At 45.9% G+C, this 26679-nt stretch overlaps 1 protein-coding gene across 3 annotated transcripts in view; it reads right to left on the reverse strand.

Moving 5' to 3' along the window:
- SPA17 (sperm autoantigenic protein 17) overlaps nucleotides 1–26679 on the reverse strand; it is a 114858-nt gene that overhangs the window by 4839 nt on the left and 83340 nt on the right. For all 3 annotated transcript variants that reach the window (XM_069741631.1, XM_069741630.1, XM_069741629.1), the window contains exon 7: nucleotides 12178–12394. In XM_069741631.1, coding sequence (XP_069597732.1) covers nucleotides 12194–12394 — 201 coding nt within the window. In that variant the 3' untranslated portion in view covers nucleotides 12178–12193. The remainder of the gene's footprint in view (nucleotides 1–12177; nucleotides 12395–26679) is intronic.

A 26679-nucleotide genomic window follows, 5' to 3' on the forward strand; every position in this document is an offset into this window, starting at 1 on the left:
GGGAAGAGCGTTTTATTGCCTAAAAGTATTTATGACCGGCATTCATGCAGTGGAAAGTGACCAGCAAGAACTGGATTCTAAGTCTCTAGAATACATGGAAGTTCTTTGCTTTGTTTTTGTAAGATATTACGCAAACCGTTTATGTTAAGAACACGAAAATATATATTCTTAATCTCCCTCGGTGGATCTACCCATCCCTCGAAACACGGGCTTCTAACTCCATCTGGTAAAGAAGTAGGGATTTCTCTGTAAATATGTATCCCAGATAGGACATATTTGATCTCATTAGAATGCCCACGTTAATCCGAGATGAATGCTGGGTTTGTTATGACTATGACATGTTTTGTAGCGAAGTTATAGAAATTAGATATAGGTTAGGGTAAAATTAGTTAACTGAAGAGGTAGGAGGGACGAGGTGATCCAACCCCTTTCTGGGATGTTACAGGCTTAGCTATAACTGTCTGCCCAGATCCCCAGCAGTGTTTCTTGCCTTTCTCTCTGGAGAGCCCTGAGCACGTCCAATGAGCTGGGACGTATGGAAGCTCCAATAGCCGGGTTGCCTGCAATGCAATGAACTGAGAACATGTGAGTGTTATCTTTTCTCCTTTAATCCCCTTTATGTTATAATTACCTTGTACATATTTGCAATTGTCTCATTTGTAACATCTTTGTAAAATATTTTGATAAAGCACTGCCTAAATTTGGTGGGGTATATTATTTAATGCCAGTTCTTTGTCCATGCTCTAAAAACGTACCCTAAGTCTCCTGAAGGGAATTACGCTACTGTGTTGGGTTAGCTTCGGACCCGTTTAATCGAAGCTGGTGGCAGCATACGTTTTGTACTGGGTAGTTGGGTGGCATTGTAGCGACTGCGACGTTGATAATTATTGTTCCTGCCTGAGTGGGAGTAGTTTATCGCGTTGCTGCAGCGTGCCCAATAGCCAGTACATAGCAGGCAGCCTGTCTGGCGACTAATTACCCAGGGTGCAGTACCTAATCTGACCTGAGAGTAAGGGGGGCGCCAGAGAGCTGCAAGTGTTAAGTGGAACTGTAAGCGGGATATACATAAATCCCTGCAGTTCGTGGTATATTGAAAAGCAGTGGGATACCTAAAATAAGCCCCTGCTGTAAACTAAGAGGTCAATAGCCTTGTGTGTGTTGTTTCATCACATTGTGGAGTGGAGGGATAACTAAGATAAGCCCCCCTGCACATGTGATAGCCGTCTGTTGGCCTAAAGTCACTCCGACCCGTGACGTAGGGGTGACGGTCACGGTGTGAATCGTGACAAATTGGTGGCAGCGGTCAAGGATTCCTGACAATCTCTGTATACAGGGAGCTCAGTGGTGACTGCAGACAGGATCTTATCACGTATCTCTGTATACAGGGAGCTCCCCCTAGTGGTAGCTGCAGACAGGATCTTATGTATCTCTGTATACAGGGAGCTCCCCCTAGTGGTGACTGCAGACAGGATGTTATCATGTATCTCTGTATACAGGGAGCTCCCCCTAGTGGTGACTGCAGACAGGATCTTATCAGGTATCTCTGTATACAGGGAGCTCCCCCTAGTGGTGGCTGCAGACAGGATCTTATGTATCTCTGTATACAGTGAGCTCCCCCTAGTGGTGGCTGCAGACAGGATCTTATCATGTATCTCTGTATACAGGGAGCTCCCCCTAGTGGTGGCTGCAGACAGGATCTTATGTATCTCTGTATACAGTGAGCTCCCCCTAGTGGTGGCTGCAGACAGGATCTTATGTATCTCTGTATACAGGGAGCTCCCCCTAGTGGTGGCTGCAGACAGGATCTTATGTATCTCTGTATACAGTGAGCTCCCCCTAGTGGTGGCTGCAGACAGGATCTTATGTATCTGTGTATACAGGGAGCTCCCCCTAGTCCTGGCAGTAGTCAGTCTGTATGTTAGCATGTTTATCTTTCTGATACAGAGTTCCAAATCCCCTGTAGTGATGTAAGGGATACTTGACCTCTAGACTGATGTATGAAGACATTAATCAGCATCGAGCTCTGAAAATATCGAGAAGCCAATACACGACCACGGACTTCCCAGCCGGCTTCTAATATTCTTATAATGTACAAGAGCGGTACAGCACGGTATAAGCGTATAATGTACGGCGGCTCTTATTGCAGCACGGTATAAGCGTATAATGTACGGCGGCTGCTATTGCAGCACAGTATAAGCGTATAATGTACGGCGGCTGTTATTGCAGCACAGTATAAGCATATAATGTACGGCGGCTGTTATTGCAGCACGGTAGAAGTGTATAATGTACGGCGGCTGTTATTGCAGCACAGTATAAGCGTATAATGTACGGCGGCTGTTATTGCAGCGCGGTAAAAGCGTATAATGTACGGCGGCTGCTATTGCAGCACGGTATAAGTGTATAATGTACGGCGGCTCTTATTGCAGCGCGGTAAAAGCGTATAATGTACGGCGGCTCTTATTACAGCGCGGTATAAGCGTATAATGTACGGCGGCTGTTATTGCAGCGCGGTATAAGCGTATAATGTACGGCGGCTCTTATTGCAGCACGGTATAAGCGTATAATGTACGGCGGCTGTTATTGCAGCACGGTATAAGCGTATAATGTACGGCGGCTCTTATTGCAGCACGGTATAAGCGTATAATGTACGGCGGCTCTTATTGCAGCACTGTATAAGCGTATAATGTACGGCGGCTCTTATTGCAGCACGGTATAAGCGTATAATGTACGGCGGCTCTTATTGCAGGACGGCATAAGCGTATAATGTACGGCGGCTCTTATTGCAGCACGGCATAAGCGTATAATGTACGGCGGCTCTTATTGCAGCACGGTATAAGCGTATAATGTACGGCGGCTCTTACTGCAGCACGGTATAAGCGTATAATGTACGGCGGCTCTTATTGCAGCACGGTATAAGCGTATAATGTAGGCGGCTGTTATTGCAGCACGGTATAAGCGTATAATGTAGGCGGCTCTTATTGCAGCACGGTATAAGCGTATAATGTACGGCGGCTCTTATTACAGCACAGTATAAGCGTATAATGTACGGCGGCTCTTATTGCAGCACGGTATAAGCGTATAATGTAGGCGGCTCTTATTGCAGCACGGTATAAGCGTATAATGTACGGCGGCTCTTATTACAGCACAGTATAAGCGTATAATGTACGGCGGCTCTTATTGCAGCACGGTATAAGCGTATAATGTACGGCGGCTCTTATTGCAGCACGGTATAAGCGTATAATGTACGGCGGCTCTTACTGCAGCACGGTATAAGCGTATAATGTACGGCGGCTCTTATTGCAGCACGGTATAAGCGTATAATGTACGGCGGCTCTTATTGCAGCACGGTATAAGCGTATAATGTACGGCGGCTCTTATTGCAGCACGGTATAAGCGTATAATGTACGGCGGCTCTTATTGCAGCACGGTATAAGCGTATAATGTACGGCGGCTCTTACTGCAGCACGGTATAAGCGTATAATGTACGGCGGCTCTTATTGCAGCACGGTATAAGCGTATAATGTAGGCGGCTGTTATTGCAGCACGGTATAAGCGTATAATGTAGGCGGCTCTTATTGCAGCACGGTATAAGCGTATAATGTACGGCGGCTCTTATTGCAGCACGGTATAAGCGTATAATGTACGGCGGCTCTTATTGCAGCACGGTATAAGCGTATAATGTAGGCGGCTGTTATTGCAGCACGGTATAAGCGTATAATGTAGGCGGCTCTTATTGCAGCACGGTATAAGCGTATAATGTAGGCGGCTGTTATTGCAGCACGGTATAAGCGTATAATGTACGGCGGCTCTTATTACAGCGCGGTATAAGCGTATAATGTACGGCGGCTGTTATTGCAGCACGGTATAAGCATATAATGTACGGCGGCTCTTATTGCAGCACGGTATAAGCGTATAATGTACGGCGGCTTTTATTGCAGCACGGTATAAGCGTATAATGTACGGCGGCTCTTATTGCAGCACAGTATAAGCGTATAATGTACGGCGGCTCTTATTGCAGCACGGCATAAGCGTATAATGTACGGCGGCTCTTATTGCAGCACAGTATAAGCGTATAATGTACGGCGGCTGTTATTGCAGCACAGTATAAGCGTATAATGTACGGCGGATCTTATTGCAGCACAGTATAAGCGTATAATGTACGGCGGCTCTTATTGCAGCACAGTATAAGCGTATAATGTACGGCGGCTCTTATTGCAGCACGGTATAAGCGTATAATGTACGGCGGCTCTTATTGCAGCACATTATAAGCGTATAATGTACGGCGGCTCTTATTGCAGCACAGTATAAGCGTATAATGTACGGCGGCTCTTATTGCAGCACGGTATAAGCGTATAATGTATGGCGGCTCTTATTACAGCACGGTATAAGCGTATAATGTACGGCGGCTCTTATTGCAGCAGATACCAGGTCGCTGCTCCCGAGCGGTGCCATCAGGCGTGTGCGCTCTAAGGAATAAGAACCTGCACGGAAACAAGCAATTAAAAGATGTTGCCAAGGGAGAAACTAAATTTGGAAGTGGAATTTCCAATCACTTGGGAAGCGCAGAGATTCCATGATAATTAATGACCTCGTTAGAATCTGCACAAAACTAGGACGCCGGAGCCGTGAGAGAAGCGACAGCTCCAGTGACAGCGCGGCCGGATGATCCTATGTTATTGTGTGGAAACGTTACATTATATTCGCAGGGAAAGTGATTATATCGCAGGGGCGGAGCCACAATCTCGTTATAAGGAGATGAGGAGCCAGTATTGGAGCACGCACGGGTATACACCAAGATTAACAACTTTCACTCTTAGCTCCGCCCACTTGCCATGCAATTCCTCAAAAGTTACTGACAAGGGGTGGAGCCAAACATCCGAGTAACTTATTATTATATAGTATACAGTGCAGATGTCCGACTGCCAGGTCCGGGGGAGAGGAGCCACGCAGCGGAGGAGACGAGCCACGCAGCGGAGGAGGGGAGCCACGTAGTGGAAGAGAGGAGCCACGCAGCAGAGGAGAGGAGCCACGCAGCGGAGGAGAGGAGCCACGCAGGGGAGGAGAGGAGCCACGCAGGGGAGGAGAGGAGCCACACAGCGGAGGAGAGGAGCCACGTAGTGGAAGAGAGGAGCCACGTAGTGGAAGAGAGGAGCCACGCAGCGGAGGAGAGGAGCCACGCAGCGGAGGAGTGGAGCTACGCAGCGGAGAGGAGCCACGTAGTGGAAGAGAGGAGCCACACAGCGGAGGAGAGGAGCCACGCAGCGGAGAGGAGCCAAGCAGTGGAGGAGAGGAGCCACGTAGTGGAAGAGAGGAGCCACGCAGCGGAGAGGAGCCACGCAGCGGAGGAGAGGAGCCACGTAGTGGAAGAGAGGAGCCACACAGCGGAGGAGAGGAGCCATGCAGCGGAGGAGTGGAGCCACGCAGCGGAGAGGAGCCACGTAGTGGAAGAGAGGAGCCACACAGCGGAGAGGAGCCAAGCAGTGGAGGAGAGGAGCCACGTAGTGGAAGAGAGGAGCCACGCAGCGGAGAGGAGCCACACAGCGGAGGAGAGGAGCCACGCAGCGGAGGAGGAGCCACGCAGTGGAGGAGAGGAGCCACGCAGCGGAGAGGAGCCACGCAGCGGAGGAGGAGCCACGCAGCGGAGAGGAGCCACACAGTGGAAGAGAGGAGCCACGCAGCAGAGAGGAGCCAAGCAGTGGAGGAGAGGAGCCACGCAGCGGACGAGAGGAGCCACGCAGCGGAGGAGAGGAGCCACGCAGCGGAGGAGGAGCCACGCAGCGGAGGAGAGGAGCCACGCAGCGGAGGAGAGGAGCCACGCAGCGGAAGAGAGGAGCCACGCAGTGGAAGAGAGGAGCCACGCAGTGGAAGAGAGGAGCCACGCAGCGGGGGGAGCCACACAGCGGAGGAGATGAGCCACGCAGCGGAGGAGAGGAGCCATGCAGCGGAGGAGAGGAGCCACACAGCGGAGGAGAGGAGCCACGTAGTGGAAGAGAGGAGCCACACAGCGGAGAGGAGCCAAGCAGTGGAGGAGAGGAGCCACGCGGAGGAAAGGAGCCACGCAGCGGAGGAGAGGAGCCACATGGAGGAGAGGAGCCACACAGCGGAGAGGAGCCAAGCAGCGGAGGAGAGGAGCCACGCAGCAGGGCGGAGCCACGCAGCTGAGGAGACGAGCCACGTAGTGGAAGAGAGGAGCCACGCAGCGGAGGAGAGGAGCCATGCAGCGGAGAGGAGCCACACAGCGGAGGAGAGGACCCATGCAGCAAAGGAGAGGAGCCACATAGCGGAGGAGAGGAGCCACGCAGCGGAGGAGAGGAGCCACGTAGCGGGAGAGAGGAGCCACGCAGCGGAGAGGAGCCACACAGCAGAGGAGAGGAGCCACATAGTGGAAGAGAGGAGCCACGCAGCAGAGAGGAGCCAAGCAGCGGAGGAGAGGAGCCACGTAGTGGAAGAGAGGAGCCACGCAGCTGAGAGGAGCCACACAGCGGAGGAGAGGAGCCACGCAGCAAAGGAGAGGATCCACGCAGCGGAGAGGAGCCACGCAGCGGAGGAGAGAAGCCACGTAGCGGAAGAGAGGAGCCACGCAGCGGAGAGGAGCCACACAGCGGAGGAGAGGAGCCACGCAGCGGAGGAGAGGAGCCACGCAGCGGAGGAGAGGAGCCACGCAGCGGAGGAGAGGAGCCACGCAGCAGAAGAGAGGAGCCACGGAGCGAAGGAGAGGAACCACGCAGCGGAAGAGAGGAGCCACGCAGCGGAGGAGAGGAGCCACGCAGCGGAAAGGAGCCACGCAGCAGAGGAGAGGAGCCACGCAGTGGAGAGGAGCAACGCAGTGGAGGAGAGGAGCCACGCAGCGAAGGAAAGGAGCCACGCAGCAGAGGAGAGGAGCCACGCAGTGGAGAGGAGCAACGCAGTGGATGAGAAGAGCCACGCAGCGAAGGAGAGGAGCCACGCAGCGGAAGAGAGGAGCCACGCAGCCACTGGGGTGGCCACAATTACTACGCGGTGTGGAGTGTGAAGACATCGTGCACAGCTCCACGCATGCTCAAGTATCTCTGGAAGATCTCTGAATGCTGTCAGGTTGGACATTTGTCCCCGAGGGCAGAGCTACCAAATATCCTGCAGCCCGTGGAGGGCACAACAGCCTTTATCTTAGTCCTAGGCCCTGGCGCTCGGAGCATCAGTACATAGCTTTGTCTGGGGTCGGGCATCAATATAGAGGTCTGGTCTAGAGTCTGAAAATATTAAGGGGTCTGGTGTGGGATCTAATATTAATACAGTATGTAGAGGTCTGACCTAGTTTCTAAATATACGTAGGGGTCTGCTCTGAGGTCTGTACATATGTAGGAGTCTGCGCTGAGGTCTGTATATATGTAGGGGTCTGCGCTGAGGTCTGCATATATGTAGGGGTCTGCTCTGAGGTCTGTATATATGTAGGAGTCTGCGCTGCTCACAGCTCACAGAAACTGACCATGTACCGGAGCCTACAGAGAGACTACAGACTGGCCCCATATCTGGAGAAACTCCCAGACCCCAGAGACCGCCAGATCCTGAGCCGATATAGACTCAGTGCCCACAGTCTGGCCATCGAATGTGGCCGACACAGGCAGAGCTACAAGCCCAGGGAGGAAAGACTGTGCCAACACTGTGATCAGGAGGCCATAGAGGACGAAACCCACTTCCTGCTACACTGCTCCAAATACTCAGAAGTGAGGGACACTCACTTCAGGACACTCTCACATCTCTTCCCAGACTTCATCACCATGAAGGAGGAAGAGAAAACATATATCTTGCTGGGAGAAGAAGAGAGAGCAGTGGAGATAGCAGCGCGGTATGTGAGCGAATGTCATAGACTGCGAGAAAGAGAACTATGATGCCATGGACTATAGCCCCCAACCTGGACCTGCCCCATCCACCTCCCCTATGCCATGGACTATAGCCCCCACAATGGACCTGCCCCATCCACCTCACCTATGCCATGGACTATAGCCCCCACAATGGACCTGCCCCATCCACCTCCCCTATGCCATGGACTATAGCCCCCAACCTGAACCTGCCCCATCCACCTCCCCTATGCCATGGACTATAGCCCCCAACCTGGATCTGCCCCATCCACCTCCCCTATGCCATGGACTATAGCCCCCAACCTGGATCTGCCCCATCCACCTCCCCCCCCAGCTCCTACCCAACATCCCCTCAGTCCCTATCCCTATTGCCTCTATACACTTGCTTTGGCAAAACTGATGTGTATTTGGTCCTGCCAATAAAGCTTCTTTGAATCTTGAATCTTGAATCTGCGCTGAGGTCTGCATATATGTAGGGGTCTGCTCTGAGGTCTGTATATATGTAGGAGTCTGCGCTGAGGTCTGTATATATATAGGGGTCTGTGCTGAGGTCTGTATATATGTAGGGGTCTGCTCTGAGGTCTGTATATATGTAGGGGTCTGCTCTGAGGTCTGTATATATGTAGGGGTCTGCGCTGAGGTCTGTATATATGTAGGAGTCTGCGCTGAGGTCTGTATATATGTTGCGGTCTGGTCTGAGGTCTGAATATATGTAGGGTCTGCGCTGAGGTCTGTATATATGTAGGAGTCTGCGCTGAGGTCTGTATATATGTTGCGGTCTGGTCTGAGGTCTGTATATATGTAGGGGTCTGCGCTGATGTCTGTATATATGTAGGGGTCTGCTCTGAGGTCTGCATATATGTAGGGGTCTGCTCTGAGGTCTGTATATATGTAGGAGTCTGCGCTGAGGTCTGTATATATGTAGGGGTCTGTGCTGAGGTCTGTATATATGTAGGGGTCTGCGCTGAGGTCTGTATATATGTAGGGGTCTGTGCTGAGGTCTGTATATATGTAGGGGCCTGGTCTGAGGTCTGCATATATGTAGGGGTCTGCTCTGAGGTCTGCATATATGTAGGAGTCTGCGCTGAGGTCTGTATATATGTAGGGGGTCTGCTCTGAGGTCTGTATATATGTAGGGGTCTGCTCTGAGGTCTGTATATATGTAGGGGTCTGCGCTGAGGTCTGTATATATGTAGGAGTCTGCGCTGAGGTCTGTATATATGTTGCGGTCTGGTCTGAGGTCTGAATATATGTAGGGTCTGCGCTGAGGTCTGTATATATGTAGGAGTCTGCGCTGAGGTCTGTATATATGTTGCGGTCTGGTCTGAGGTCTGAATAAATGTAGGGGCCTGCTCTGAGGTCTGTATATATGTAGGAGTCTGCGCTGAGGTCTGTATATATGTAGGGGTCTGCGCTGACGTCTGTATATATGTAGGGGTCTGCTCTGAGGTCTGCATATATGTAGGGGTCTGCTCTGAGGTCTGTATATATGTAGGGGTCTGCGCTGAGGTCTGTATATATGTAGGGGTCTGTGCTGAGGTCTGTATATATGTAGGGGTCTGCGCTGAGGTCTGTATATATGTAGGGGTCTGTGCTGAGGTCTGTATATATGTAGGGGCCTAGTCTGAGGTCTGCATATATATAGGGGTCTGCTCTGAGGTCTGCATATATGTAGGGGTCTGCGCTGAGGTCTGTATATATGTAGGGGGTCTGCTCTGAGGTCTGTATATATGTAGGGGTCTGCTCTGAGGTCTGCATATATGTTGGGGTCTGCTCTGAGGTCTGTATATATGTAGGGGTCTGCTCTGAGGTCTGTATATATGTAGGGGGTCTTCTCTGAGGTCTGAATATATGTAGGGTCTGCTCTGAGGTCTGTATATATGTAGGGGTCTGCTCTGAGGTCTGTGTATATGTAGGGGTCTGCGCTGAGGTCTGTATATATGTAGGGGTCTGCGCTGAGGTCTGTATATATGTTGGGGTCTGCTCTGAGGTCTGCATATATGTAGGAGTCTGCTCTGAGGTCTGTATATATGTAGGGGTCTGCGCTGAGGTCTGCATATGTGTTGGGGTCTGCTCTGAGGTCTGCATATATGTAGGGGTCTGCTCTGAGGTCTGTATATATGTTGCGGTCTGCTCTGAGGTCTGCATATATGTAGGGGTCTGCTCTGAGGTCTGTATATATGTAGGAGTCTGCTCTGAGGTCTGCATATATGTTGCGGTCTGCTCTGAGGTCTGCATATATGTAGGGGTCTGCTCTGAGGTCTGTATATATGTAGGAGTCTGCGCTGAGGTCTGTATATATGTAGGGGTCTGCGCTGAGGTCTGTATATATGTAGGGGTCTGCTCTGAGGTCTGCATATATGTAGGGGTCTGCTCTGAGGTCTGTATATATGTAGGGGGTCTTCTCTGAGGTCTGTATATATGTAGGGGGTCTGCTCTGAGGTCTATATATGTTGGGGTCTGCTCTGAGGTCTGTATATATGTTGGGGTCTGTATATATGTTGGGGTCTGCTCTGAGGTCTATATATATATATGTAGGGGTCTGCTCTGAGGTCTGTATATATGTAGGGGGTCTTCTCTGAGGTCTGAATATATGTAGGGTCTGCTCTGAGGTCTGTATATATGTAGGGGTCTGCTCTGAGGTCTGTGTATATGTAGGGGTCTGCGCTGAGGTCTGTATATATGTAGGGGTCTGCGCTGAGGTCTGTATATATGTTGGGGTCTGCTCTGAGGTCTGCATATATGTAGGAGTCTGCTCTGAGGTCTGTATATATGTAGGGGTCTGCGCTGAGGTCTGCATATGTGTTGGGGTCTGCTCTGAGGTCTGTATATATGTAGGAGTCTGCTCTGAGGTCTGTATATATGTTGCGGTCTGCTCTGAGGTCTGCATATATGTAGGGGTCTGCTCTGAGGTCTGTATATATGTAGGAGTCTGCTCTGAGGTCTGCATATATGTTGCGGTCTGCTCTGAGGTCTGTATATATGTAGGAGTCTGCTCTGAGGTCTGTATATATGTAGGAGTCTGCGCTGAGGTCTGTATATATGTAGGGGTCTGCGCTGAGGTCTGTATATATGTTGGGGTCTGCTCTGAGGTCTGCATATGTGTTGGGGTCTGCTCTGAGGTCTGCATATATGTAGGGGTCTGCTCTGAGGTCTGTATATATGTAGGGGGTCTTCTCTGAGGTCTGTATATATGTAGGGGGTCTGCTCTGAGGTCTATATATGTTGGGGTCTGCTCTGAGGTCTGTATATATGTTGGGGTCTGTATATATGTTGGGGTCTGCTCTGAGGTCTATATATATATGTAGGGGTCTGCTCTGAGGTCTGTATATATGTAGGGGTCTGCTCTGAGGTCTGTGTATATGTAGGGGTCTGCGCTGAGGTCTGTATATATGTTGGGGTCTGCTCTGAGGTCTGCATATGTGTTGGGGTCTGCTCTGAGGTCTGCATATATGTAGGAGTCTGCTCTGAGGTCTGTATATATGTAGGAGTCTGCTCTGAGGTCTGTATATATGTAGGAGTCTGCGCTGAGGTCTGTATATATGTTGCGGTCTGGTCTGAGGTCTGAATATATGTAGGGGTCTGCGCTGAGGTCTGTATATATGTTGCGGTCTGGTCTGAGGTCTGAATATATGTAGGGGTCTGCGCTGAGGTCTGTATATATGTTGCGGTCTGCTCTGAGGTCTGTATATATGTAGGGGTCTGCGCTGAGGTCTGTATATATGTTGGGGTCTGCTCTGAGGTCTGTATATATGTAGGGGTCTGCGCTGAGGTCTGTATATATGTTGCGGTCTGCTCTGAGGTCTGTATATATGTTGGGGTCTGCTCTGAGGTCTGTATATATGTAGGGGTCTGCGCTGAGGTCTGTATATATGTTGCGGTCTGCTCTGAGGTCTGTATATATGTTGGGGTCTGCTCTGAGGTCTGTATATATGTAGGGGTCTGCGCTGAGGTCTGTATATATGTTGCGGTCTGCTCTGAGGTCTGTATATATGTAGGGGTCTGCGCTGAGGTCTCTATATATGTTGCGGTCTGCTCTGAGGTCTGTATATATGTAGGGGTCTGCGCTGAGGTCTCTATATATGTTGCGGTCTGCTCTGAGGTCTGTATATATGTAGGGGTCTGCGCTGAGGTCTCTATATATGTTGCGGTCTGCTCTGAGGTCTGTATATATGTAGGGGTCTGCGCTGAGGTCTCTATATATGTTGCGGTCTGCTCTGAGGTCTGTATATATGTTGGGGTCTGCTCTGAGATCTGTATATATATATATATATATATATATATATATATATATATATATATATAGGGTCTGGTCTATGCAGTTGCTGCAGATACTGACCTCACGCAGTCCTGGTCTAATCCCCTTCGTGCTCCCCCTGTGCGCTGGTGCCTTCTTTACCCTCTTTGTGTTTTACGTCTTTGTCGCCGCTTTTCATTTTCTTCCTTGTCATGTGACCACGGAAACCGGCCTGGATTTTAGCGGCAGCCGCGTTAGCATCGGGGTCATCCAAGGCGATGTCCAGAGCTTCTTCCGCCTGCTTCCTGAGAGCTTCGTTCTGTAAGGAGGGAAAAAAAAAAGAATCTGGGGGCTCAGAAATAAAAACAATAGCGGCCATCATAACACCACGCCGTGCACAAGATGGAGCAATATGGCGCTACTCAAAGATGTAATGACAAGGCTGCAGCTGCTATATCCCCCTATAAATGGTGGCGGGGTCTGTAAGAAGATGAGACGCAGCAGTCACACAAGATGGAGTAATAAGGCAATATAACGCGGGGGGCGTCAGAGAAGACCCTAAAAGGCAATTACCGAAGCTTAATGAGAACAGTGACATTAGATGAGTTATGTAATATAGATCAAAGACCCCTCATCGAGTGTCTCACACCGAGATTATAAATGTCTCCCGACCACCGCAGCACGTTTCGGGCCGCCTAATGAGCTGACGCCATCACTTCAGAGAATCCGAGAATTATCTGCTCACATGGCCAGACTCACTGTAACACTACAGATAGAACTTACCCCCAGCTTCATGTACAATGTTCTATTCTAACAGTCCCCATGACGCACCGCGGGGCGAAACGCGCCGTGCTCTGAGGTCACCAGGGAGATTTCTCCTTAAATTTGTATAATCCAATAAAAGGGTCAGAATCTTATATTATTATTCACTCCTTCACGCTGAAATTATGGCAACAAGAAGGAAAAGAGGTGAATGACTGAGATCACAAGACGGAGACGTCACTGATCTGAAAATGTCACAAATGGGAACAACTGTTTCTAGTCTGGACTCTGAGCGCTGTGGGAGACAAGTCTGGAGCGGCTGCATCCGTGGGAGAAGGTTTAGGCCACGTAGACATCTCACGCGTTACATTGGTGCGTCCGTTTCTCAAAGTCTCCCAGGAGCCATTTTTTCCACATGACGTCCCAGGCCTCATGTTCCTCACATTACTGTGATCCACCTACATGGCCTAAATCTCCTGTGGCTGCAGCATCTCCAGAATTGTCTCCATCAGTCAGGTCATTGGTCGGTGATCACACAGGAGCTGCCGGCAACGTCTCCAGAATTGTCTCCATCAGTCAGGTCATTGGTCGGTGATCACACAGGAGCTGCTGGCAGCGTCTCTAGAATTGTCTCCATCAGTCATGTCATTGGTCGGTGATCACACAGAAGCTGCCGGCATTGTCTCCAGATTTGTCTCCATCAGTCATGTCATTGGTCGGTGATCACACAGGAGCTGCTGGCAGCGTCTCTAGACTTGTCTCCATCAGTCAGGTCATTGGTCAGTGATCACACAGGAGCTGCTGGCAGCGTCTCTAGAATTGTCTCCATCAGTCAGGTCATTGGTCAGTGATCACACAGGAGCTGCCGGCAGTGTCTCTAGACTTGTCTCCATCAGTCATGTCATTGGTCTGTGATCACACAGGAGCTGCTGGCAATGTCTCCAGAATTGTCTCCATCAGTCATGTCATTGGTCGGTGATCACACAGGAGCTGCCTGCAGCGTCTCCAGAATTGTCTCCATCAGTCAGGTCATTGGTCGGTGATCACACAGGAGCTGCCGGCAACGTCTCCAGAATTGTCTCTATAAGTCAGATCCATTGGTCAATGATCACACAGGAGCTGCCTGCAGCGTCTCCAGAATTGTCTCCATCAGTCAGGTCATTGGTCGGTGATTAAACAGGAGCTGCAGGCAGCGTCCCTGGACTTGTCTCCATTGGGGACGTCATTGGTCGGAGATCACTCAGGAACTACCGGCAGTGTCTCTGGACTTATCTCCATTAGGGACATCATTGGTCGGTGATTACACAGGAGCTGCCAGCAGCATCTCCAGAATTGTCTCCATCAGTCAGCAGCATCTCCTGACTTGTCTCCAATGAGCACATCTGGGACGTCATTGGTCTGTGATTACACAGGAGCTACCGGCAGCATCTCCAGACCTGTCTCCATTGGGAACCTCATTGGTCAGTGATTACACAGGAGCTACCGGCAGCATCTCCGGACTTGTCGCTATTGGAGACGCCACTGGTCGGTGATCACACAGGAGCTGCCGGCAGTGTCTCCAGACTTGTCTCAATTGGGGACACCACTGGTCCGTGATCACACAGGAGCTGCCGGCAGCGTCTCCAGACCTGTCTCCATTGGGAACCTCTTTGGTCGGTGATTACATAGGAGCTACCGGCAGCATCTCCGGACTTGTCGCTATTGGGGACGCCACTGGTCGGTGATCACACAGGAGCTGTCGGCAGTGTCTCCGGACTTGTCTCCAATGGGGACACCACTGGTCCGTGATCACACAGGAGCTACAGGCAGCGTCTCCGGACTTGTCTCAATTGGGGACACCACTGGTCCGTGATCACACAGGAGCTACAGGCAGCGTCTCCGGACTTGTCTCCAATGGGGACACCATTGGTCAGTGATTACACAGAAGCTGCCAGCAGTGGATCCTGATGAATTGTACACTCAGCGGCTGAACCTTCCTCAGACGACCATTAATAACCCCAGTGACAGCAGCCGAGGCTGGAGGTGCCGAGATTTCTGCACGAGGCTCAGACTCCAGACTGGAGAATCTAGAGGTTTTGTAAATATTCCCTTCTCCACCATTTGTGGATCAGTGATGTCTCCATCCGGAGTTCTCCATCATTCATCACTTTTCTACTTGGTGCCGTCATTTCACTGCTGAAGAGCGAATACGGCAAATAAAAAGTCCAGGAGAATTCCAGGTTTGGGACAGGACACGATATTGATACAAAATGATCTAGGATTGATGAGAATCTCTTTCCATAGGACACCCCCCAGTGCCCGAACATGAACTTATGGAGTCGGAGCACAACCTAAGGGTGAAACTAGGGCAGTGCTGGTGTGAACGGTGCCCTGGGAGAGGCGTGCCAACATACAACAGTAGGGTGCTAAGATAGAAGGCACCAGGCTATGGAAAACCTCGCTACGACTGATCGAACACCCAAAACATTTCAGAATCCGGTTCCGGTCAGGAGGAGTGAATGTCTGGAACGTTCTGTATCGGTTTCCTCCACGTGTTCTCTGCGTGATACATTATAACAGGCAGGACGTAATAACTTTATATTAAACTACGGCTCCATTGATCAACTCCAATCAAAATGGGAAATGCATTCACAGAGACCCCCAATCCCTAAACAGGGCTGCGAAATACACATTTGGAAAAAAAAGTGGTGGCCGATGGTCAGCCACGCCATTGACTACCGTAATTCTTGACTCTTACCAATATTGAGGATGGGGTCCATCGAAATACAGCAGAGGCCTCAGCCACCGGTGGGGGTCTCGGAAGTCGAAAGTCCCACAGATCTGCAGGTTATCACCCACCCTTTACATAGGTGATAGCTTATAGGGTGATTCCCAAAAGGAAAAGCTCCGAGGTTTCGTTGTCTTCGCTGGATTGGGAGAAGAGACATCTGAGACGCTGAAGTGGTGATGTTCCGTAATTTGGGAATCCTGGTCCGGATCCCCCGCACCGCTAATCTACAGTAACACACAGTGGGATGGCGGTGCCCCCTACGCTCCATGTTACACTCTTTTTCCTCATTAGCCGGTGACTTTACATCCAAAATGTAATTTCACAAACAAAACCTTTGAAAGGTTCTCGGCGTGGAGCAGCGAGCGCGGAGCCGGCTGTAATTAGACAGCTCAGAAGCCAAAGAATGACACACATTATATTTTCATTGTACAGAATCAGCTTTCACAATTCTCTGCAAGAATATTGTGTATTTCTCATGAATACGTCCTGATTATGCCGTTCAGAGGCTACACTTAACATTCACCAAAATCACAGCCGGCAGGAGACCCTTCACTGCTCCAACGTCACGCTGTCTGTACCAGGATAATACAGGTGGGTGATGACACACATCCCCCCCGACTGAGACCCCTATATATAATAAGAGAGGGTGTAGGGACAGATCAACACTATACACAGCACTATAATACCGCCCTACAGTGGTTATATTCTTGTACATAGGAGCACTATTATAGTAGTTATATTCTTCTACATAGGAGCAGTATTATAGTAGTTATATTCTTCTACATAGGAGCAGTATTACAGTAGTTATATTCTTGTACATAGGAGCAGTATTATAGCAGTTATATTCTTGTACATAGGAGCAGTATTATAGTAGTTATATTCTTGTACATAGGGGCAGTATTATAGTAGTTATATTCCTTTACATAGGGGTAGTATTATAGTAGTTATATTCTTGTACATAGGGGCAGTATTATAGTAGTTATATTCCTTTACATAGGGGTAGTATTATAGTAGTTATATTCTTGTACATAGGAGCAGTATTATAGTAGTTATATTCTTCTACATAGGAGCAGTATTACAGTAGTTATATTCTTGTACATAGGAGCAGTATTATAGCAGTTATATTCTTGTACATAGGAGCAGTATTATAGTAGTTATATTCTTGTACATAGGGGCAGTATTATAGTAGTTATATTCCTTTACATAGGGGTAGTATTATAGTAGTTATATTCTTGTACATAGGGGCAGTATTATAGTAGTTATATTCCTTTACATAGGGGTAGTATTATAGTAGTTATATTCTTGTACATAGGAGCAGTATTATAGTAGTTATATTCTTCTACATAGGAGCAGCATTATAGTAGTTATATTCTTTTACATAGGAGCAGTATTATAGTAGTTATATTCTTCTACATAGGAGCAGCATTATAGTAGTTATATTCTTTTACATAGGGGCAGTATTATAGTAGTTATATTCCTCTACATAGGAGCAGTAGTATAGTTATATTCTTGTACATAGGAGCAGTATTATAGTAGTTATATTCTTCTACATGGGAGCAGTATTATAGTAGTTATATTATTGCTCATAGGGGCGGTATTATAGTAGTTCTATTCTTCTACATAGGAGCAGCATTATAGTAGTTATATTCTTTTACATAGGGGCAGTATTATAGTAGTTATATTCCTCTACATAGGAGCAGTAGTATAGTTATATTCTTGTACATAGGAGCAGTATTATAGTAGTTATATTCTTGTACATAGGGGCAGTATTATAGTAGTTATATTCTTGTACATAGGGAGCAGTACTATAGTAGTTATATTCTTGTACATAGGGGCAGTATTATAGTAGTTATATTCTTGTACATAGGAGCAGTATTATAGTAGTTATATTCTTCTACATAGGAGCAGTATTATAGTAGTTATATTCTTCTACATGGGAGCAGTATTATAGTAGTTATATTATTGCTCATAGGGGCGGTATTATAGTAGTTATATTCTTCTACATAGGGGCAGTATTATACGAGTTACATTCTTGTACATAGGGGCAGTATTATAGTAGTTATATTCCTCTACATAGGAGCAGTATTATAGTAGTTATATTCTTGTACATAGGAGCAGTATTATAGTTATATTCTTGTACATAGGAGCAGTATTATAGTAGTTATATTCTTGTACATAGGGGCTGTATTATAGTAGTTATATTCTTGTACATAGCGGCACGGCAGTGTTATACTAGTTATATTCTTGTACATAGGAGCAGTATTATAGTAGTTATATTCTTGTACATAGGAGCAGTATTATAGTAGTTATATTCTTCTACATAGGAGCAGTATTATAGTAGTTATATTCTTCTACATAGGAGCAGTATGATAGCAGTTATATTCTTCTACATAGGAGCAGTATTATAGTAGTTATATTCTTCTACATAGGAGTAGCATTATAGTAGTTACATTCTTTTACATAGGGGCAGTATTATAGTAGTTATATTCCTCTACATAGGAGCAGTATTATACTAGTTATATTCTGGTACATAGCGGCACTATTATACTAGTTATATTCTTGTACATAGGAGCAGTATTATAGTAGTTATATTCTGGTACATAGGAGCAGTATTATAGTAGTTATACTCTTCTACATAGGAGCAGTATTATAGCAGTTATATTCTTCTACATAGGGGCAGTATTATAGTAGCTATATTCCTCTACATGGGAGCAGCATTATAGTAGTTATATTATTGTACATAGGGGGCAGTATTATAGTAGTTATATTCTTCTACATAGGAGCAGTATTATAGCAGTTATATTCCTCTACATAGGAGCAGTATTATAGTACTTATATTCTGGTACATAGCGGCAGTATTATACTAGTTATATTCTTGTACATAGGAGCAGTATTATAGTAGTTATATTCTTGTACATAGGAGCAGTATTATAGTAGTTATATTCTTCTACATAGGAGCAGTATTATAGCAGTTATATTCTTCTACATAGGGGCAGTATTATAGTAGTTATATTCCTCTACATGGGAGCAGCATTATAGTAGTTATATTATTGTACATAGGGGCAGTATTATAGTAGTTATATTCTTGTATATAGGGGCAGTATTATAGTAGTTATATTCTTGTACATAGGGGCAGTATTATAGTAGTTATATTCTTGTACATAGGAGCAGTATTATAGTAGTTATATTCTTCTACATGGGAGCAGTATTATAGTAGTTATATTATTGTACATAGGGGCAGTATTATAGTAGTTCTATTCTTGTACATAGGAGCAGTATTATAGTAGTTATATTATTGTACATAGGGGCATCATTATAGTAGTTATATTCTTGCACATAGGGGGCAGTATTGTAGTAGTTATATTATTGTATATAGGAGGCAGTATTATAGTAGTTATATTCTTGTACATAGGAGCAGTATTATAGTATTTATATTCTTGTACATAGGAGCAGTATTATAGTAGTTATATTCTTGTACATAGGGAGCAGTATTATAGTAGTTATATTCTTGTACATGGGGAGCAGTATTATAGTAGTTATATTCTTGTACATAGGGGCAGTATTATAGTAGTTATATTCTTGTACATAGGGGCAGTATTATAGTAGTTATATTCTTGTACATAGGAGCAGTATTATAGTAGTTATATTCTTGTACATAGGAGCAGTATTATAGTAGTTATATTCTTGTACATAGGAGCAGTATTATAGTAGTTATATTCTTGTACATAGGGACAGTATTATAGTAGTTATATTCTTGTACATAGGAGCAGTATTATAGTAGTTATATTCTTGTACATAGGAGCAGTATTATAGTAGTTATATTCTTGTACATAGGGACAGTATTATAGTAGTTATATTCTTGTACATAGGGACAGTATTATAGTAGTTATATTCTTGTACATAGGGACAGTATTATAGTAGTTATATTCTTGTACATAGGAGCAGTATTATAGTAGTTATATTCTTGTACATAGGTGCAGTATTAGAGTAGTTATATTCTTGTACATAGGGGCAGTATTATAGTAGTTATATTCTTGTACATAGGGGCAGTATTATAGTAGTTATATTCTTGTACATAGGGAGCAGTATTATAGTAGTTATATTCTTGTACATATGGGCAGTATTATAGTAATTATATTCTTGTACATAGGAGCAGTATTATAGTAGTTATATTCTTGTACATAGGAGCAGTATTATAGTAGTTATATTCTTGTATATAGGGGCAGTATTATAGTAGTTATATTCTTGTACATAGGAGCAGTATTATAGTAGTTATATTCTTGTACATAGGAGCAGTATTATAGTAGTTATATTCTTGTACATAGGGGCAGTATTATAGTAGTTATATTCTTGTACATAGGAGCAGTATTATAGTATTTATATTCTTGTACATAGGAGCAGTATTATAGTAGTTATATTATTGTACATAGGGGCAGTATTATAGTAGTTATATTCTTGTACATAGGAGCAGTATTATAGTATTTATATTCTTGTACATAGGAGCAGTATTATAGTAGTTATATTCTTGTACATAGGGAGCAGTATTATAGTAGTTATATTCTTGTACATGGGGAGCAGTATTATAGTAGTTATATTCTTGTACATAGGGGCAGTATTATAGTAGTTATATTCTTGTACATAGGGGCAGTATTATAGTAGTTATATTCTTGTACATAGGAGCAGTATTATAGTAGTTATATTCTTGTACATAGGAGCAGTATTATAGTAGTTATATTCTTGTACATAGGGACAGTATTATAGTAGTTATATTCTTGTACATAGGAGCAGTATTATAGTAGTTATATTCTTGTACATAGGAGCAGTATTATAGTAGTTATATTCTTGTACATAGGGACAGTATTATAGTAGTTATATTCTTGTACATAGGGACAGTATTATAGTAGTTATATTCTTGTACATAGGGACAGTATTATAGTAGTTATATTCTTGTACATAGGAGCAGTATTATAGTAGTTATATTCTTGTACATAGGTGCAGTATTAGAGTAGTTATATTCTTGTACATAGGGGCAGTATTATAGTAGTTATATTCTTGTACATAGGGGCAGTATTATAGTAGTTATATTCTTGTACATAGGGAGCAGTATTATAGTAGTTATATTCTTGTACATATGGGCAGTATTATAGTAATTATATTCTTGTACATAGGAGCAGTATTATAGTAGTTATATTCTTGTACATAGGAGCAGTATTATAGTAGTTATATTCTTGTACATAGGGGCAGTATTATAGTAGTTATATTCTTGTACATAGGGAGCAGTATTATAGTAGTTATATTCTTGTACATAGGAGCAGTATTATAGTAGTTATATTCTTGTACATAGGGGCAGTATTATAGTAGTTATATTCTTGTACATAGGGGCAGTATTATAGTAGTTATATTCTTGTACATAGGAGCAGTATTATAGTAGTTATATTCTTCTACATAGAAGTATTATAGTAGTTATATTCTTGTACATAGGGGCAGTATTATAGTAGTTATATTCCTGTGCATAGGAGTAGTATTATAGTAGTTATATTCTTGTACATAGGGGCAGTATTATAGTAGTTATATTCTTGTACATAGGTGGGCGGTATTATAAAAGAATGTCTTTACGCCCAGTTATAAACCACATTTTCCACAATACTGTAGAAATAACTACTCACCTACGTCTCCTGATATCTCACTCAGTGAAGTCAATAATAATCTCTGTATTTTTTCCTGATCATTTTTCATGAATTACAATCTCTAAGTAAATCGTCCATTATTAATCTGCAGCCCAGCTGGACACAAAGCCATATCAGCAGTGTCTTCATGAGTAGATCAAGGACCTTACAGCTACAGATTAGACACCTACAACCACCGGCTCCTGTCATGGAGAACATCTCAGCAGAGCAGTTTCCAACACAAATGTCTAATTCTTACCGTAACACACTGCTACTAATTCACTCTAAATCTCACTCCGCCAAATCCCCGGCAGCCGTACCTGGGTCACATACAACAACACCATTAAATTCTCACCAACTGCAGCCGATCTTCTGCTAAAGTCCCCATTACCCCATACAAAGCGTCTATCCAAGCTACACACCCAACCAAGAACCATTAAATCTTCCCCCTCCGGAGACTGGGGCCAATGGCCAGGTAAGGACATCAGACTCATCAGATACAAGTGGGATAAATGATGAGAGTTATCATTTCTGCACAGATGGTCACAACAAAGGTTCCTGAAATCCACAGATCATCAGTCTTCTTCCTATCCGACATAGATCCCCCCTGTATTTTGCGTGACCCACTCCATAAGAAGGACTGGTGGTCCGCACCGAGCCCTGCTCAGCTTCTCCCGCTGATTTTAATGGTGTTGCGAGCTCCGTCCTCCCACACCGCGATAAAACCACAGCAACTAAATCAATTCCACTTAAAATAGCCGAAACCTAAAGCAAAAAGAATCCCAATGAGGGTCTGCAAGTGCGGGGACAAGGGGTGACAATATCCCATGGACGCGAGCGCGACGGCGGCAGCAAGAACTTGATGCCATTCACATTTCATGCAAACATGTGTGGTGTGCGACATACGTGACAGCAGTCCATGGCGAGCGGGAACCTGCGCTCTGGATACACAATCTTCTGCCCCTTCGGAGGAGTTTCTCGTTGAGTCTTTCGCACAGCGTTGTCCTCTTGCAGAATTCCCGTCCGTCTCGCAGCTGCTCTCGTTCTGAAATCCACAGGACCAGGCGCAGCGTTAAGTACTGAGATCTGCTGACTGTTTCCCTGGGAGCTGCAGACTTGCATCACTTGGGATCTGAGAGCCTCCTACTCCAAACACATCATGTGCTGCTGCCACCACCGTTGGAGACTTGCTTTTCTTTTTCCTACTTAGCATTTCAGGAGAATAGGAATATTGATCTGAGAGTTATAGGGTCATAAAGGATCAGATGTAGGGGGGCGACCTGCGGGTCAGAGGAGCAGCACGTGTCACTGACCAGTCCGGGGGGTGTAGGACGTGATCATAAAAAACAAAAACACTATTTTGTATCGCCCTACAGGAAACATTTTGGCCAAATGTTACGGTAAAACGTTACCGTAGCCGCTAATGCTGTAGCACTGAATGTTTCCACCTGTCCATGAACAGAGGAGCCGTCTGGTACTGACCTATCTATCGCAGTCAATGACATCATGCTTTCCCCCGTACCGGAAGTCCGCTGCCTCAGAGTAACCCTTGACTCTGCCCTGTCCTTCAAACCGCACATCCAAGCTCTTTCCACCTCCTGTCGCCTCCAGCTCAAAAATATCTCCAGAATCCGTCCTTTCCTCAACCGTCAATCTACTAAAATGCTTGTGCACGCCCTCATCATCTCCCGCCTTGACTACTGCAACATCCTTTTCTGTGGCCTCCCTAACACCCTTGCACCTCTCCAGTCCATCCTTAACTCTGCTGCCCAACTAATTCATCTCTCTCCTCACTACTCCTCCGCCTCCCCCCTCTGCAAATCTCTTCACTGGCTCCCATTCCCTCAGCGTATCCAGCTCAAATTACTAATACTGACCTAGGAAAGAATTATATCTTGGTAACGTGTTAGCCAGTAGATAGAAAAATATTTAGAATTGAGAGTCCTCAGTGGTTGATACCTTTTAATGGCGAACTGAAAAGATGGTAACAAATTGCAGCTTTCGAGACTACACAGGTCTCTTCATAAGGCAAAGACTAAAACAAATTCTGAAGAATTACATATTTATGAACAACATAGCACAGAAAACAATAAATAAATAAAAAAAGGGAAAAACCATGGATAAGCCAGGTGACATGAAGCAGAATTACCATGAGTGATAAACAGTTATGTCCATAAATATTGGGCCAGCTCTTAGATAAGGATTGTTTTATTGGGGTCTGGTTCTGTTGTGATGACCCCTCATAGTCTGAGTTTTATACACCATCATTAAGCTGCAGAACAATAAAATAGAGACATCCCTGTATCAGAAGCCAATCGACCATCCAACATACCTAAAATGGGACAGTTTCCATCCAAAACACATAAAAAACTCTACTGTCTACAGCCAAGCCATCAGATACAATCGTATATGTTCCAACTCCATGGACAGGGATGAACACCTTGGTCGCCTCAGAAAGACCTTTATGAATCAGGGCGACCATCCAAGAACAATTGAAAACCAGATCACAAGAGCCACCAGAATATCAAGGAATCACCTGCTACATTACAAAGCTAAAGAAGAAAATAATCGGGTACCTCTAGTAGTTACCTACAATCCAAATCTGGAGGTGCTGACGGGAGCTGCACGGAAATTACAACCTTTACTGCAAAAATGCAGATTACAATCCACCAGACCCCCCACTACTGTGTTTTAGGCAGCCCCCAAATCTAAGAAGCATTGTCAAGAGCTCCCTGTCCTCTCCAACAGCTGCAGGTACCTTTCCTTGCAATCAGAAAAAATGTAAAACTTGTCCATCTATAATGACCACGGACAAGATAAAGATTCCCAACTCACATCAGGACTACAAGATCCCAGGTACTTTCAGCTGAATCACTTCTAATGTGGTGTACTAAATGTTCAACTGGGGGTCTGTATGTGGGGGAGACAGGGCAAAAACTGAGGACAAGGATGAATTATCACCGCCATACAATAAGAGAAAAAAGAATGGATCTACCTGTGGCAATACATTTCTGTCTCCCGGATCATAACATTATGGACATGAGATTACTTGTGTTAAAAGGAAACTTCAAATCTCAGAGATACAGAAGAGTCTGGGAATATAAGCTGATGACGACCTTTGACACTCACACTGCAGGAATGAATGTGTCGCACGGATTTATGTCTTTTTACATCAACTAAGGAACTTGTCCCTCAGACCATGTGGGGTCATCACAACAGAGACCTTAATCAGAGGACAATAAAACAATCCTTATCTAAGAATTGGCCCAATATTTATGGACATAAGTGTTTATCACTCATTGTAATTATGCTTCATGTCACTTGTCTTATCCATGGTTTACTCCCTCCTTTTTTTTTTCCTATACTATGTTGTGCATAAATATGTGATTCTTCAGAATTTGCTTTAGTCTATACCTGATGAAGAGACCTGAGTAGTCTCGAAAGCTGCAATCTGTTACCATCTTTTCAGTTCGCCATTAAAAGGTATCAACCACTGAGGACTCTCAATTCTAAATATTTTTAATACTGACCTACAAAGCCATCCATAACCTGTCTCCTCCATATATCTCTGAACTAATCTCCCGATATCTTCCCTCACGTAATATCCGATCCTCCCAAGACCTCCTTCTCTCCTCCACACTTATTCGCTCCTCACCCAACCGCCGCCAAGATTTCTCCCGAATATCCCCCATCCTCTGGAATTCTTTGCCCCAACACGTCCGACTATCAACCACATTCGGATCCTTCAAACGGAACCTGAAAACCCATCTCTTCAGGAAAGCCTACAGCCTGCACTGACCCCGCTGCCGCCTCCCCAACACCGGAGCTACCGCCTCACCAACACCGGAGCTACCGCCTCACCAACACCGGAGCTACCGCCTCACCAACACCGGAGCTACCGCCTCACCACTACCGGAGCTACCGCCTCACCAACACTGGAGCTACCGCCTCACCAACACCGGAGCTACTGCCTCACCAACATTGGAGCTACCGCCTCACCAACACCGGAGCTACCGCCTCACCAACACCGGAGCTACTGCCTCACCAACACCGGAGCTACCGCCTCACCAACACCGGAGCTACCGCCTCACCAACACCGGAGCTACCGCCTCACCAACACCGGAGCTACCGCCTCACCAACACCGGAGTTCCTGCAACCCTCGACCTTCTGTCTCCTTCCCCACCGTCCTGTAGAATGTAAGCCCGCAAGGGCCGGGTCCTCGCCCCTCTGTATCAGTCTGTCATTGTTAGTTTACTGTAAGTGATGTCTGTAATTTGTATGTAACCCCTTCTCATGTACAGACCATGGAATCAATGGTGCTATATACAGTGGGGCAAAAAAGTATTTAGTCAGTCAGCAATAGTGCAAGTTCCACCACTTAAAAAGATGAGAGGCATCTGTAATTTACATCATAGGTAGACCTCAACTATGGGAGACAAACTGAGAAAAAAAAATCCAGAAAATCACATTGTCTGTTTTTTTTTAACATTTTATTTGCATATTATGGTGGAAAATAAGTATTTGGTCAGAACCAAAATTTCATCTCAATACTTTGTAATATATCCTTTGTTGGCAATGACAGAGGTCAAACGTTTTCTGTAAGTCTTCACAAGGTTGCCACACACTGTTGTTGGTATGTTGGCCCATTCCTCCATGCAGATCTCCTCTAGAGCAGTGATGTTTTTGGCTTTTCGCTTGGCAACACGGACTTTCAACTCCCTCCAAAGGTTTTCTATAGGGTTGAGATCTGGAGACTGGCTAGGCCACTCCAGGACCTTGAAATGCTTCTTACGAAGCCACTCCTTCGTTGCCCTGTCGGTGTGCTTTGGATCATTGTCATGTTGAAAGACCCAGCCACGTTTCATCTTCAATGCCCTTGCTGATGGAAGGAGGTTTGCACTCAAAATCTCACGATACATGGCCCCATTCATTCTTTCATGTACCCGGATCAGTCGTCCTGGCCCCTTTGCAGAGAAACAGCCCCAAAGCATGATGTTTCCACCATCATGCTTTACAGTAGGTATGGTGTTTGATGGATGCAACTCAGTATTCTTTTTCCTCCAAACACGACAAGTTGTGTTTCTACCAAACAGTTCCAGTTTGGTTTCATCAGACCATAGGACATTCTCCCAAAACTCCTCTGGATCATCCAAATGCTCTCTAGCAAACTTCAGACGGGCCCGGACATGTACTGGCTTAAGCAGTGGGACACGTCTGGCACTGCAGGATCTGAGTCCATGGTGGCGTAGTGTGTTACTTATGGTAGGCCTTGTTACATTGGTCCCAGCTCTCTGCAGTTCATTCACTAGGTCCCCCCGCGTGGTTCTGGGATTTTTGCTCACCGTTCTTGTGATCATTCTGACCCCACGGGGTGGGATTTTGCGTGGAGCCCCAGATCGAGGGAG

The sequence above is a fragment of the Ranitomeya imitator genome, chromosome 10, assembly GCF_032444005.1.
Source record: "Ranitomeya imitator isolate aRanImi1 chromosome 10, aRanImi1.pri, whole genome shotgun sequence".
Classification (NCBI taxonomy): Eukaryota; Metazoa; Chordata; class Amphibia; order Anura; family Dendrobatidae; genus Ranitomeya; species Ranitomeya imitator.